Here is a 12,319-nt window from a genome sequence, read left to right as displayed (position 1 = left end):
CGCGCGCTAGGGAATGAGAATGCGGTCGCTCCTCTCGGCGATCGTTCTCGTTTCTGCTTGTTGTCCTGCTGCATGCGAACCAGCGATTGCAGCAGCAGCAGCAGCGTTCAGCTCGTGGGCCTATCATCAGGCGGAGTGCGTATGGGAATGCTGCCGTGGAACGAAGTGGATCGGGCTAAATGAAACCAGTCTGAAAGCCGATTTAGAGTCTCGTGTATTTGGCCAGCACATTGCTATTGATTTGGTAACAAAAGCACTGATCAATCACGCGAATCTAAGCGAAAATGCGACGAAACCTCTCGTTCTTTCGTTCGAAGGAATGAGTGGCACCGGTAAAAGCTATGTGAGCGAATTCGTTGCCAAACACTTATTTCGACGCGGAATGAAAAGCAATTTTGTTTTTAAGATCATAGCTCCGCATCACTTTCCGCTGAAAAACGCCCAAGAAATTCACAAGATTGATTTGAGAAATCAAATTTTGACGGCTAGACGAAAGTGCGATCGATTTCTATTTATTTTTGACGAGGTGGACGAGCTGTCTCGAGAATTGATCGACGTCATTCATCCTTTTGTTGAACAGAATTCGAGCGTAGACGGCACTAATTTCAGCCGATCGATCTTTATTTTTATAAGCAGTAGTCAAGCTGATAAAATTAATGAGTATCTATTGAAGCAGTATGAAAAGGGAATTAAACGGGAAGGAATTGATGCTAAAGAGCTCGATAACGTTATCAGTGAAGAGAACAGCGATTTGTGGCATTCAAAACTGATACAAAAGAAGTCAATTGACTACATTGTTCCATTTTTGCCTTTGGAAAGACAGCACGTAAAGAAATGCATAGAAGTGGAAATGAAAAAAGCCAATATGCTTGTGACAGAAGCCCTGCTGGATACGGTGGCCAATGAACACAACTACTGGCCCAAAGATAGGCAACTCTTTTCATCTTCTGGCTGTAAGAAAGTGCGAAGTAGATTAGATTATCATTCCTTTCGATAACTTGTTTTCTGTACTTTATCAGAAATTAATAAAAGGTCAAGTTGGCGCGCATGCGCGTACTTTTACTGTGTGACGTGTGTGTTCGCCATGCGATTTTTCTGGAGTCTCAGCGTTGTCGTCACACTCTTGAGGTGTAATTTCTCCACTGCCTTCGCTTCGTGGTTCTATGAGCAGTTTGCATGCCGATCGGAGTGCTGCATTGGAACGCACTGGATCGATTTCAATGCAACCGGTCTCAAAAAGGACTTGGAAGAGAACGTATTCGGCCAGCACATTGCCGTCGACGTCATCACGAAAATCTTGAAGAGTCACGCTCGCCAGGGTCACGAGGCGCAGAAAGCGCTCGTTCTCTCGTTCGAAGGAGGAACGGGAAGTGGAAAGAATTACGTGAGCCATTTCATCGCCAAGAATTGGTTCAGAAAAGGTATGGGTAGCGACTACGTTCGACAGATCATAGCCACCAAGGAATACCAGCACGAAAGCAAATTAGAAGAGTACAAGGAACATCTACGAAATATGATTGTTGAGGCTGGAAAAGCGTGCGGTCGATTTCTGTTCGTTTTTGACGAGATGGATAAAATGCCTTTGGGATTAGTTGACGTCATTTATCCTTTCGTCGATTATCATCATGCCGTCGATGGCGTCGATTTTCGTCAGGGAATCTTCATTTTCCTTAGTAACAGTCGAGCTGCAAAGATTAATAAATACATGCTGGAGCAGTACAAAAAGGGAATTCGACGCGAAGACATCAAAGTTAGAGAACTCGATCACATTCTCAGTGTGGCGGCGTTCAATGAAAAGGACGGTTCTTTGTGGCATTCGAGATTAATTTCAAATCATCTTATTGATTATTTTGTGCCCTTTCTTCCGTTGGAACGACGGCACGTGAAATTGTGCGCCGAAGCGGAAATGAAAAGGAAAGATATGTTCCTTACCCAAACCGTAATCAATAGGGTGGCCGACGAGTTGACATACTGGCCTGAAGACGAAAAACTCTACTCGTCGTCTGGATGCAAGAAGATAACGACGAAAGTAGCTATTCATTCGTACGACCCATAATTATAATCGCAATTTGTATACGGGCGAATGTGATGAAGGGTGTCATCAGGGGCGTCATCAGGTGACATCTGCACGCACGTTAGCTTCTCCCACATACCACGACTACCAGTGTACTGGCTTCCGGCTTCGATCTCATGCGCGACGTGAGCGTGATCCTTTTTTTCGGCCTCCTCTCGCTATGCGGCGGCTCGACCATGCCACCGATGACAGGCCACGGCGGTACGCGGAAAAAGAACGAAGACGAACGAAGGAGAAAGAGATCGTTTCCTTTTTTTTCCCATGAACAGCGGACCCCCACGCAGGCCACCCGGATCCCACACACGCCAGCGACATGAACATGAGCGGTAAGAGAAAAGCGAAAAGCGTCCAAAGTCGACGCACACGCATTACTAAAGAAGAATTTCTCGCGTCCAGCCACGCACAATCATTCGGGCCACACCCACAGCAATGACGACGGCACACACCCTCCGGATCACGGCACGCACCCGCCGAATCACGTCACGCATCCTCCGGATCACGATGGAAGTCACAACGGTGGTGGAGACGATGGAAGCCACAGTGGAGGTCACACTGTACGTCTCTGTGTCCTGCATGAAACCCTTCCTCTAATGAGGCTTCCGACCTATTTCTGTATTTCCCTTTTTATTTAGATGTTTTTTAATATTGATCAGGGCATATCGGTTCTGTTTGAGTTCTGGACGTTGGATTCCGTGGGCGGTGAGTTGATTGTGTGATACATATAGAGAATTCTAATTTAATTTTTTAAAATTAGCTACTGTCGGAACGTCGATCGGGTTCGCTTTTCTCGCTGCTCTCTACGAGGGTCTCAAGTGGGTGAGAGAAAAGATGATGAGAAAGTCAATCCGGAAAGCGAAGAAGGAAGCCCAGCTTAAGGAAGCGCTTCATGCAAATTCGAATGGCAATGGAATTGAATATAGAAGGAGATCGACTCCTCCGGAGTGCACCACTGAGAAGGATACCGTCATTCGGTAAAATCGTAGATAGTGATTATGAATATGCCTTTCACTTTTCGTTTCAGTATTGCCATTGTCGATCATGTGCTTCAAACGATTATGCACATGCTTCAGGTTCTCATCAGCTATTTTCTCATGCTCGCCTTCATGACGTACAACGTGTGGATCGGGCTCGGCATCATTATTGGAGCAGGTTTCGGGTATTTTGTCTTTGGAGCCTTTGTGTCGACTCGCACATCGGTTTCAAAGATGAGCGAGCACTGTCACTAAAATCGTATGTCTCTTAATTGCGTCGCTGAGCTCACTAAGCACTAACTAGCTGGTTTTATTTGCGAAGAGGCTAGAGGTCTCTTCGTATCTCATTTTTTCCATTGATATTTTAGCTGCTAGAGGCACTTGTCCCACATGAAGAATAGTTGTCTGTATCTCACGTGATACCCCTGCGTTGTTGTGAAGCTGCGATGCGTTTGCTTGTGATCGTTGTGGTAATTCTCAACGCCTTGGGCCCGTGCGTCTCAGCAAGTAGTGGCATCCCTCATCATCATCATCACACCGTGCCCACTGCCGAAGCTCCAATTCATACAACGAATGCTTCCGAGACGAAAGAACAGATGGCTATGAACGAAATGGAGAACATGAACCATCACGGCGTTAGAAAAACCCCCAGGCCCTTTATTCGATTCGCGTCTTCTAAGATCGTCTTATCAGATGATGCCCATGTACTTCAATGCTGAATTGGGTTTTAATGTGCTCTTCAAAAGCTGGAGTCTCGATACAGCTGGGGGTAAGGATAGAAACGTTTGACGACGTCTTTAGTATATAAAAAGTATCTGTTCAGATGTCGTTGGAGCGTCGTTTGGTTTTTTCTTTCTCGCCGTTTTCTACGAGGCTCTGAAGTGGTTTCGAGATCGATTGATGCGGCAAGCGATCGCGAGATCCGTCGAACGAAATCGACAGAAGCAGGGAAAGTCGCTTCGTTGCTCGGCGACGGAAGAGACCACCATCACGTACATAAGGAAATCGTTTTGGCGTACGTGACGCTCATCTTTTTTAGTCTTCCCGTCTTGGATCACATCCTCCAAATCGTTCTGCACATGATTCAAATCTTTGTCAGCTATCTTCTCATGCTCGTCTTCATGACGTACAACGTGTGGCTAGCCGTGAGCATTCTCTTCGGATCCGGCGTTGGATACGGTCTTTTCAACGTGCGAATTCGCGTGCGAGGATGCGAGCAAGTGGCGCCGTCGAAAAAGAGCGAGCACTGCCAACACTAAGTCAAATTGTGGCAGGTATAAGTACCGTCTCGTTCGGTCATTTTAGAAATGACGCGCGTTTACGTGGCCCCCTTCTTGTGATTCCTTCTTCTCGTTGATTTGCGTTGGCTTAACCTCGTAAATTCCGCATCAACTCTAACGACTCTTTTGCGCACACGCGCTCTCCGTGGGGGCCTTCCTGTATGCTCGTTTGCGGGAAAATTGAAACAGGTTAGCGTGACGGGACCCTTCCCGCTGCGACTAATTTGCTCTCATCTCCACCTTGGGGCATTTAGCTCGGAGGGGAAACGGGGGGGCTTCTAAACTAGGAGCGGTTTAGAATGCAGTTAGGCTAACTAATGGCTCTACATCAACAGCACTTAGCCGAAACCTCTGAACCCGTGCCAGACTCCCCAACTCATAGCGATGAGTCAGACCCACCATGCAGTCATGCAGTTGATACTCGGTGGCAAGCGTTGTGGGTGACGTAAACATTTTTACGCCCGTGTGGTCGGTTGAACCGGACACAATTGGCGCAGTTAGTGGGAACGACCCATGCAGTCAGCGGGGGATCGGGAAGTGCGAGCCCTGCGGGACGAACGAGGGGGCCTCCGTTCACAGTTCGGTTTTACTAGCGTAAAAATGCATACCGTTTCTATTGGTTTTACGTAAGGGCGTTTGACACACGCTTAGTTACGGCTCGCATTGCTTCTTTATTGCCCATCGTCGCCACAACCATTACGAACGTCAACTACAAGATCTACGTCTACGTTTCGACATAAGAAAAAAGCTTTGCGTGAGATAGGGGGGTATCTGCATGAAAATAATAATAGCAATAATAATAATATAACTCTGCACAACTCTGACTCAAACATTGTTCGTTAGCTAAATGTTGTCATATCGGTGGCACTGCTAAATTGAACAGTGCTGATTTGATCAGCAACTAAACTATTCTCTCTATGTACCTGTCTCTCATGAGAGACCACTCAATAGTAACCAAAATGCTATAAATCCAGTCTAGCGAGGTAAAGTTTACCCAGCCAATTCTGGCCAAGACATCTTGTTTCGTTTTTGTCTTTTCTTTAGAGAAGAGCACAGACGCAATTATCGCGCTGCGCCGACTCAGTCGCGATCAACGGCATCCGCACGAAGTCGCCGTCACATCGGGCCACTTCTCGAATCGATACTCCGAGTTCTTCCGAAACATGACTTCAATCGCTCGCAGCTCAATGGGCACGCAGCACGGCTGAAAGGTCCGCGAACCGCTTCGCCTTTTGCGATACTCGGCGAGAAGCAACGTGTGCATCGCCGGATTGTATACCCGACGCGTCGGCACGGGCGGACACGTGCCCGAGCACTCATTGAGCATAAACGACGGCGGGCCCATGATGTGTTTGAAACCGACGTCGGCAAACGATATGACGAATTTTTTCAATCTGCATCGGCGCGTCGGCACGCGAGGTTGTTCGCTATATCCGCTCGCCGTCGATCGTTCTTTTCGCGAAAAGTTGAGAAATTTGGGCAATGACGACGGTTCGGACGAGACGTTGCCGTCGCTCGATCGTCGTTTTTGTCGATGATTGAGCAGGAGAGGCGATAACGCGTCGACGCTGCCTTTTTTCGTGTAAACGAGAAAAAAGGCGTCGTGCGCGTGACGTTCGATCGTTCGTCGAACGGCGACGTTAAACGACGTGTCGTCGTCGTTCGCTTTCTCGATCGTCGCAATTATCTTGACGGTATCGGTTCGAGCGTGATCTCGATGCCATCTAATCGCGCTCGTCAAGTTGAAACTCATCCAGCCGCTCCTGCTGGCAGGTGTCACTCGTGATGTCATTAGCGCGTTGTCGCCGTGCCTCCACTGACTGATGTTGATGCGAACGAGGGGCGACGACGCTTCGCTCGGCGGGAGACCGGCGCGCGACGTGCGCACGAATAGTTTTAAATCGGCGGCGAGGATCGTCGAGTGGCGATCTGAACGATCGATGCCGAACTCCATCGGAATCGTCACGACGCGGGCGTCGTTCGCAACCGGTTGAAAAGCGACTGTGAAAAAGGAATTGAGAATTCGAGATTGTTGTCGACGTCGAGAGACGCGAAGACGGCGAAACGCCCACCCACCCCACTCTCTAATCGAAGGCACGTGCGAAAAGAGCCCGCGGCGCGTAGGGGCAGAGAGGAAGGACGAGTTTACGTAAACGCGAACACATGACTGCGACGGCGGCGGGGGAGAGGGAAAAAAAAGAGGAGGAGAACCCTCACCTTTGTTCTCGTAAGACGCAATTGCGTCCGCTTCGAGTGCCAATCGATTTCCGCTATTCGTTCGGATGAGGCCGTGTTCGTCGGCGATTTCATTGTAGAGTCTTTGGAGAAACGACGGCAGCTTTCTTTGCCGGTGCGACGAAGAATCGGCGGTCGCATCGGCAGAGGGGGCGGCGGCGGTAGCGGCGTTGATGGCGGCCGAATAAGTCGTAGGTACGAAGAAGAGGTGGAGGGCGACGACGGCGAGGATGAGGAGCTCGACGCGTCGAGTCGAAACGCGAATGGAATAAACTTTGGGCATGATGATCGCAGGAGACCGGTTGGATGTCGTCTGGAAGCACGCTTGAGACGCGGAGAGATTTTTTAGCGATGCTCTCTCGATGACGGGCTGTCGAGGTGTGTGAATTGACGGCGCAAGGTGGCAGCTCATAAGTACTTTGGAGGAGGCGTGGCCCGAATGGAAGATGTTATCTCCCCGCCCCGAAAAGTGTCTCTCTAAGGGGCGCTGCATTGCAAATATGCGCGTGCTTCAGATCCGGAATTGATCGCATCCGCGCCGCGAGCGACGACGATGATCGTCGTTTTTATGACCTCGAGAATCGATGCGTACGTTATTGCGCTTCTCGATGAGAGGGCCCCTTGCCGAGCTGGTTCCAGAAGGCCGCGTTCTGCGCGTTTCCCTTGTCTGACCGTAAACGACGAAAGCGTAATCTTGTCTCTACGATTAGAGACAACTCGGTCAGGCTCTTAGTGCAGATTGGCTCAATTCAATCAGACTAAAAGCGGGGGCCCAGGAGGGTGGAGAAAGAATGCGTCGTCGAGACGACCACACCGCATGCGTTTGAACTTGTTCGGGGGAGGTTGATACCGCTCTACGAACGAAAAACCGCACTTACGCTCTGGGGGCGTAGCAAAAATGCATAGCGCCTTCAGGGCGTCGGTGTGCAGCCCGGGAAGGAGCGCCCGCCCAGACCGCAAAGTCTTCGTACGATAGGAAAAATGAACGATTAGAGCCGTTTAGGTCAATGCGCAGGCGTCTCGAAAGGGCTCCGAAAGGGAATGTAAGTTCAGCCGGTTGTCGTTAGAGGTCTACTCGCCCCCGCCAATATGACTCAGATGTAAACACGACACAATCGTTTCTACTTAATTATCTAATCTATTTATGGAAAGAAAGAGAGGAAGAACGTGTGAGCGAGAAGGAGGATATTGTTGGGGTGGGTCAGTCGTGCATCCTGTCGAGAGAGGCGGCCCCCCGTAAGTGCACCCGAGGTAAGTAAAGAATTGCTCCCGGCGGAGGAATCCGTACCCCACAGGCGTGTCGTCTCCACCTAAACACGAGGGAGGAGTATACGAGAATAGAAGACGTCCCTATTCTTCTTCTCTTTAAAGAGCAATGCACTCTACGAAGTCAACAATTTTTTTCTTTACTTTTGTCTCGCGCCTGGCGATTGCTCAGGCCACACGCACGTACACGTGCGCGCGCGTACAGGTCTCAACTTTTTACGCGCGTCTTGGCCGCGGCGCCACACCAGACAGTTGTTTGATCTTTAGACTATTGCATCCTTACCCTCGGGCCGCCAGACTGTCTGCCTACTCGTCCTTTTCCCCAAAATAAGGCGAACTGTCGCATTGTGCAACATTGTGGCCGAGGGGTCGCACTCGTATGGCTCCAGACTGTTACACACCTGCGACAGGAAAAGGAAGTCTTGCTGCACAGCAGGAGCAAAGTGCTCCCCATATGCGTCAACTAACTGAACGATCCCTATCACCGCATGCGGAAATTTCTTCCGCGGACTGTCGTAATATTGCAGCTCTCTCAGTGATGTCGACAAGAAACCATTAGGAAAGGCGGAACAAGCCAGTTAGTTTAATATTTCATTAGATAAGCAAAGAAGGTCACGCGCCATGACGACCCCAATCAAAATAAATACGTGTACACGCAGAAAACAATTTCGCGCGCTGACAAAATATCCGGGCACCTCGACGACGCACTCCTCCAACGAACGCGCAAGCCCCGGCCCCGAAGGAAAAAATGGAAAACTACAGGGTCCCAAAGCGAATACCAACCGACGCAGAATTGAAAATGATTAACGATATCTACACAGATGATCCAGCGCCTCGGAAAAGGCGCGCAGGGATCGGTTTTTCTCGTCGAACACCGACCCGACAAAGAGAAATACGTCCTCAAAAAGGTCAATAGCGAAGGCAAAAGAACTGTGGCGTCATTTTTTCGCGTTTTGCACGCTCTCCGCGCGACGAGGACCGATCGATTTCGCGTCTGTTTTCGTCTCCGTTGCTACACAGTGGCTCGTTTGCCCTTCCCCCTTTCGCGTCCGCTTGTCGAAGATTCGCGTGACACGTGTCAATCTATTTTCGGCGCCAGCGTATTTCGTTAGGTCGAATGCAACGACGAAGCGGAGGCGAATAAAGCGTTCAAAGAGGTAGGAATTCGTTTTGCATCTGTTGCCCTTGGCGATGGACGGGGCGGGCTCTCTCGTCGCACTCGCGCGCGCGCGCTCGGAATCCTTTCAATAGGCGATGGCTCTGAAGGAGCTGAAGCATCCGTACATATGCGGCTATCAGGAGTTCTTCGTCACGTGGGACAAAGAGGTCAGTCAAAACAGCCGGCTTTTTTTTCGTACACGTGCACATGCACGTGGCCACGTTTTCATTTTAGGAGGCGGCCATGTACGTGTGCATCGTAATGGAGTACTACAAGATGGGCGACTTGGATCGCGTTTTGAAGCAGCGCCGCGGCAAGAACGAGTTCATCGAGGAAGTTGTGAGTTGTCAAGAGAATTAGCTAATTTATAGAATGCACGTGCACGTGACGCACGACGCACGTTTAGATTCTCAAGAAGTGGATGGGACAAATGTTCGAAGCGTTGGCCTTTGTGCACAACAAGAAAATGATTCACAGGTCAGCTGCAGTAATAACACGCGACATTCAATTAATTCAAATATGACGTCACCAGAGATTTGAAACCGAGCAACATTTTCATGACCGAAGATCTCAACGTTTCGATTGGTGAGAATTTGATTGCATAATGATTAGCCAATATATATTTTTGTAATTAATTAATTAATTAAAAAGGCGATTTTGGTGTTGCTACTGCATTGGGCGATGCAAGAACGAAAGCAAGGACCACAGTCGGTGAGTAATAAAAAATATGACGTCATATATCTACGTTTCTTTTATTTTTTATTTTTTTAGGATCCATGAATTGGATGGCTCCCGAAGTGTTGGAACGGCCGTACGACGAGCGCAGCGACGTCTGGTCTCTTGGCTGCATTGCACTCGAAATGACAACGTGTGGCTTTCAAGACGTACGTCTTCGTCATAGTCTTTCCACATGCACGTCTTTTTCTCTTTCTAGGCGGCTCAGATTGCCGGCGTTCTGTTTCAAATCAAGCAATCGCCGCAGACACTGGAAGACGTCCTGGAAACAGTGGGACAAGTAGGAATGAGACATCATCATCATGCAAATTGCCTTCTAAGAGCCTAATTGCCTTTCCTTCTGACGTCAGCACTACACTGCTGATCTGTGTCAACTAATCAGAACAATGCTGCGAAGGCAATTTCAGCAGAGGCCAACAATACTGTAAGCACGTGCGAAACGACGTCATAGCATTGATTCGCAATGAGAGAGAGAGCCATTAGGGATCTCATTCAGTTGCCCTACGTCAAAGAGTGTTTGGCTTTGAACAAGTCTGCCTTATGCTCCAGCGAAAAGCAGCGTAAGACCTCGTCTAATTAATTGATTTCTCCCTTTGCATAATTCTAATGGGATGCTCTTACGTCCTTAGCAAAGAATCTAGGTGAGAGAGAGCGGCCGGATTTCTCGTCTTCATTTGAATAATTCATCTTATTTTGCCCGTCTCGCTTCTTATAGCCAAACCGGTTCCGACAGACAAAGGCATTAAAGGCGTTCTCGGTAAGAGTTTGTCTCGCGCCGTAATGTAATATAAGTGATAAGTGACTTTGACGGGATTTTTTAGACTTCATGAACGACGAATCTACCCCGGGGGAAAGTCAAGTGAGTGAGAGGGGGGGCGGGAAGTAGGGGGTGGGACGATGAACGATAACCGCGCGTTCTATGCAAGGCCGAAGCCCTGAAATATCTCGTCGACGTCACCAAGGATCAAGGTAGAACGCGAAAGAGCGAGAGAATAGTATTATTATATCTATATATAGACCAGCATCTCGACGAGGCAGCGAAGAAAATCGTTCTCAACACCATGAAGCGGCACGTGTCCGTCGAGGACATTCAAACGCACTGCTGCACTCTATTTTCCAACCTGCTCGGAACAGGTTTCCCCCCCAGACGCGCCTAGCAACCCTCGCGCCTCCATCGCAACGCTCTCTTGTAGCAACAGAAAACGACTATCTCTACTCCAAGGACGTAATTCGCGCAATCAATTTATCAATGAAGGTAAATATAGCGCGGAATGAGCAAATGCAATTGGCTTTGTTGTATTGATTGTCGGTGGTATGACAAGGCTCACGGTGGTTCCATTCCTCTGCAAACAGCCGCTTCCTCTCTATTAATGGGCTTATCCGCTGACGGTTCTTTGTTCCCATTTCTCCCCACCTTGTTTGCGACCTGTTGCGTGTAGAGGCGGCAGCTGGCGTTATTGGGCAGTTGGGGGGCGTTCAGGACGTGCTCTCCGCTTTGCGCGCCTTTCCAAACAATTCGGACATTGCGACGAATTGCTGTGGCGCTCTTTGGAGCTTGGCTGTGAACGGTGCGCGGGCGGGGAAGATGGGGGGGTCTCCCAATTTTGACTTCAAATGCGCGTAGAGGAGAATGCAAAGATCGTGAGCGAAGAGAAGGGCCTGCAGGACATTTGCTCGGCACTCGAGACGCATAGCAATCACGTGGACTTGGTGGGAAATGCCTGCTCGGCGCTCTGGTCTCTTTCAATGGAAGGTGGGGTCAAAGACAGATCCAATCTTCTTCTTTTGTCTCACGTCACTTTGCCTACGTAAAGAGACCAATCTCGAGGTGTTTGAAGATATAGGCGCTGTAGGGATGCTGGTAAAAGCCACTAAACGACACATTAAGGTATCTTTTCCAAAAGACTTTTCGTTTTCAATTACACAATGTAAATGTTTCTTTCTACACATCAGGAACAGAAAGTGGTGAAGAACGCGTGCATGACGCTTGCCAGTCTCGCCGAAGCCGACGGTAATTCGATAGTAATAGTGTTAGAATTATTGTTATGTATTCTTTTAGATATGTTTTCCCTGCAGTTAATTGAGCCAGATGACGAAGGCACGCCTGGTCTCGCTACAATTGCGAAGTCGTACAAAGAACATGTCGAAAGCGCGGACGTGGTCGAGACCATATGCACGCTTTTAAGTGCCATGGCTGAGTCGGAAGAGGCGGGCGTTCGAGAGGAGTTGGCTGCTCACAAGATTGCCAATATTCTGGGCGAAATTAAAGTGAAATATGCATCCAACAAGGTGCCTAGTGCTTGGGGGCGATGATCGTGATTCCCTTTTCTATTTAAAGCGCAGCAAATGAAGTAATGTCTCTTTAGGAAATTGCACCGTTTGTGAATAGTGCGCTGCAGGCGTTGGCCGGAAATAAAAGTGAGTCTGGCGCTGGTCGTCCTACGTCTGCCAGGTCTCGACCTAGGAGTGCGAGAAAGGTTTAGCTTAGATAGAACGAGAAAACTCCTGCGTAGAAGACTAAGGCCGTTCGGAGTTGTAGATTTTAGATAGCAATAAATTGTGTGGGGTTTACTGCGAAAAAATATTTTACCCGGCAATA

General features: G+C 48.9%; 6 protein-coding genes across 9 annotated transcripts; 5 read left to right on the top strand and 1 right to left on the bottom strand.

The window, feature by feature from the left end:
* The first annotated feature begins 1 nt into the window (after position 1).
* On the top strand, positions 2-1,038 carry LOC136186657 (torsin-1B-like). Of its 2 annotated transcripts, none has more exons than XM_065974099.1 (2): positions 2-343; positions 407-1,038. In XM_065974099.1, exons 1-2 carry the CDS (start codon positions 14-16, stop codon positions 995-997), a joined length of 921 nt encoding a protein of 306 aa, XP_065830171.1. In that variant the 5' UTR covers positions 2-13; the 3' UTR covers positions 998-1,038. The 2 variants fall into 2 exon arrangements, with proteins under 2 accessions (XP_065830171.1, XP_065830173.1); XM_065974101.1 differs by having other exon boundaries at positions 2-826; positions 879-1,038.
* A 13-nt stretch (positions 1,039-1,051) lies between these two features.
* On the top strand, positions 1,052-2,134 carry LOC136186658 (torsin-1A-like). The gene has a single exon (XM_065974102.1). It carries the CDS (start codon positions 1,085-1,087, stop codon positions 2,054-2,056), a length of 972 nt encoding a protein of 323 aa, XP_065830174.1. The 5' UTR covers positions 1,052-1,084; the 3' UTR covers positions 2,057-2,134.
* Positions 2,135-2,145: 11 nt separating this feature from the next.
* Positions 2,146-3,460, top strand: LOC136186661 (high affinity copper uptake protein 1-like). The gene is made up of 6 exons (XM_065974105.1): positions 2,146-2,275; positions 2,344-2,400; positions 2,471-2,628; positions 2,707-2,773; positions 2,829-3,045; positions 3,096-3,460. Exons 1-6 carry the CDS (start codon positions 2,191-2,193, stop codon positions 3,298-3,300), a joined length of 789 nt encoding a protein of 262 aa, XP_065830177.1. The 5' UTR covers positions 2,146-2,190; the 3' UTR covers positions 3,301-3,460.
* A 181-nt stretch (positions 3,461-3,641) lies between these two features.
* On the top strand, positions 3,642-4,304 carry LOC136185907 (high affinity copper uptake protein 1-like). Its single transcript, XM_065973119.1, has 4 exons — positions 3,642-3,680; positions 3,739-3,814; positions 3,869-4,037; positions 4,085-4,304. Exons 1-4 carry the CDS (start codon positions 3,642-3,644, stop codon positions 4,302-4,304), a joined length of 504 nt encoding a protein of 167 aa, XP_065829191.1.
* Positions 4,305-4,318: 14 nt separating this feature from the next.
* On the top strand, positions 4,319-12,304 carry LOC136186651 (serine/threonine kinase-like domain-containing protein STKLD1). 3 transcript variants are annotated; one of them, XM_065974093.1, is made up of 27 exons: positions 4,319-5,308; positions 5,370-7,660; positions 7,717-8,589; positions 8,648-8,734; positions 8,939-8,983; positions 9,078-9,152; positions 9,220-9,324; positions 9,392-9,462; positions 9,518-9,570; positions 9,637-9,696; positions 9,757-9,869; positions 9,920-10,000; positions 10,071-10,144; positions 10,204-10,280; positions 10,350-10,361; positions 10,436-10,477; positions 10,542-10,579; positions 10,647-10,689; positions 10,738-10,854; positions 10,914-10,975; positions 11,043-11,109; positions 11,160-11,288; positions 11,345-11,473; positions 11,535-11,608; positions 11,674-11,731; positions 11,780-12,009; positions 12,087-12,304. In XM_065974093.1, exons 3-27 carry the CDS (start codon positions 8,575-8,577, stop codon positions 12,201-12,203), a joined length of 1,974 nt encoding a protein of 657 aa, XP_065830165.1. In that variant the 5' UTR covers positions 4,319-5,308; positions 5,370-7,660; positions 7,717-8,574; the 3' UTR covers positions 12,204-12,304. The 3 variants fall into 3 exon arrangements, with proteins under 3 accessions (XP_065830165.1, XP_065830166.1, XP_065830164.1); XM_065974094.1 differs by having other exon boundaries at positions 7,713-8,589; XM_065974092.1 differs by having other exon boundaries at positions 5,370-8,589.
* Positions 5,098-7,376, bottom strand: LOC136186655 (bone morphogenetic protein 2-like). The gene is made up of 2 exons (XM_065974097.1): positions 6,543-7,376; positions 5,098-6,326 (listed from the first exon to the last, which is right to left on the bottom strand). Exons 1-2 carry the CDS (start codon positions 7,051-7,053, stop codon positions 5,416-5,418), a joined length of 1,422 nt encoding a protein of 473 aa, XP_065830169.1. The 5' UTR covers positions 7,054-7,376; the 3' UTR covers positions 5,098-5,415.
* Positions 12,305-12,319: the final 15 nt, after the last annotated feature.

This window comes from Oscarella lobularis, chromosome 4 (genome assembly GCF_947507565.1).
Source record: "Oscarella lobularis chromosome 4, ooOscLobu1.1, whole genome shotgun sequence".
In the NCBI taxonomy this organism is placed as follows: domain Eukaryota; kingdom Metazoa; phylum Porifera; class Homoscleromorpha; order Homosclerophorida; family Oscarellidae; genus Oscarella; species Oscarella lobularis.
This window is presented reverse-complemented; position numbering and strand designations above follow the sequence as displayed.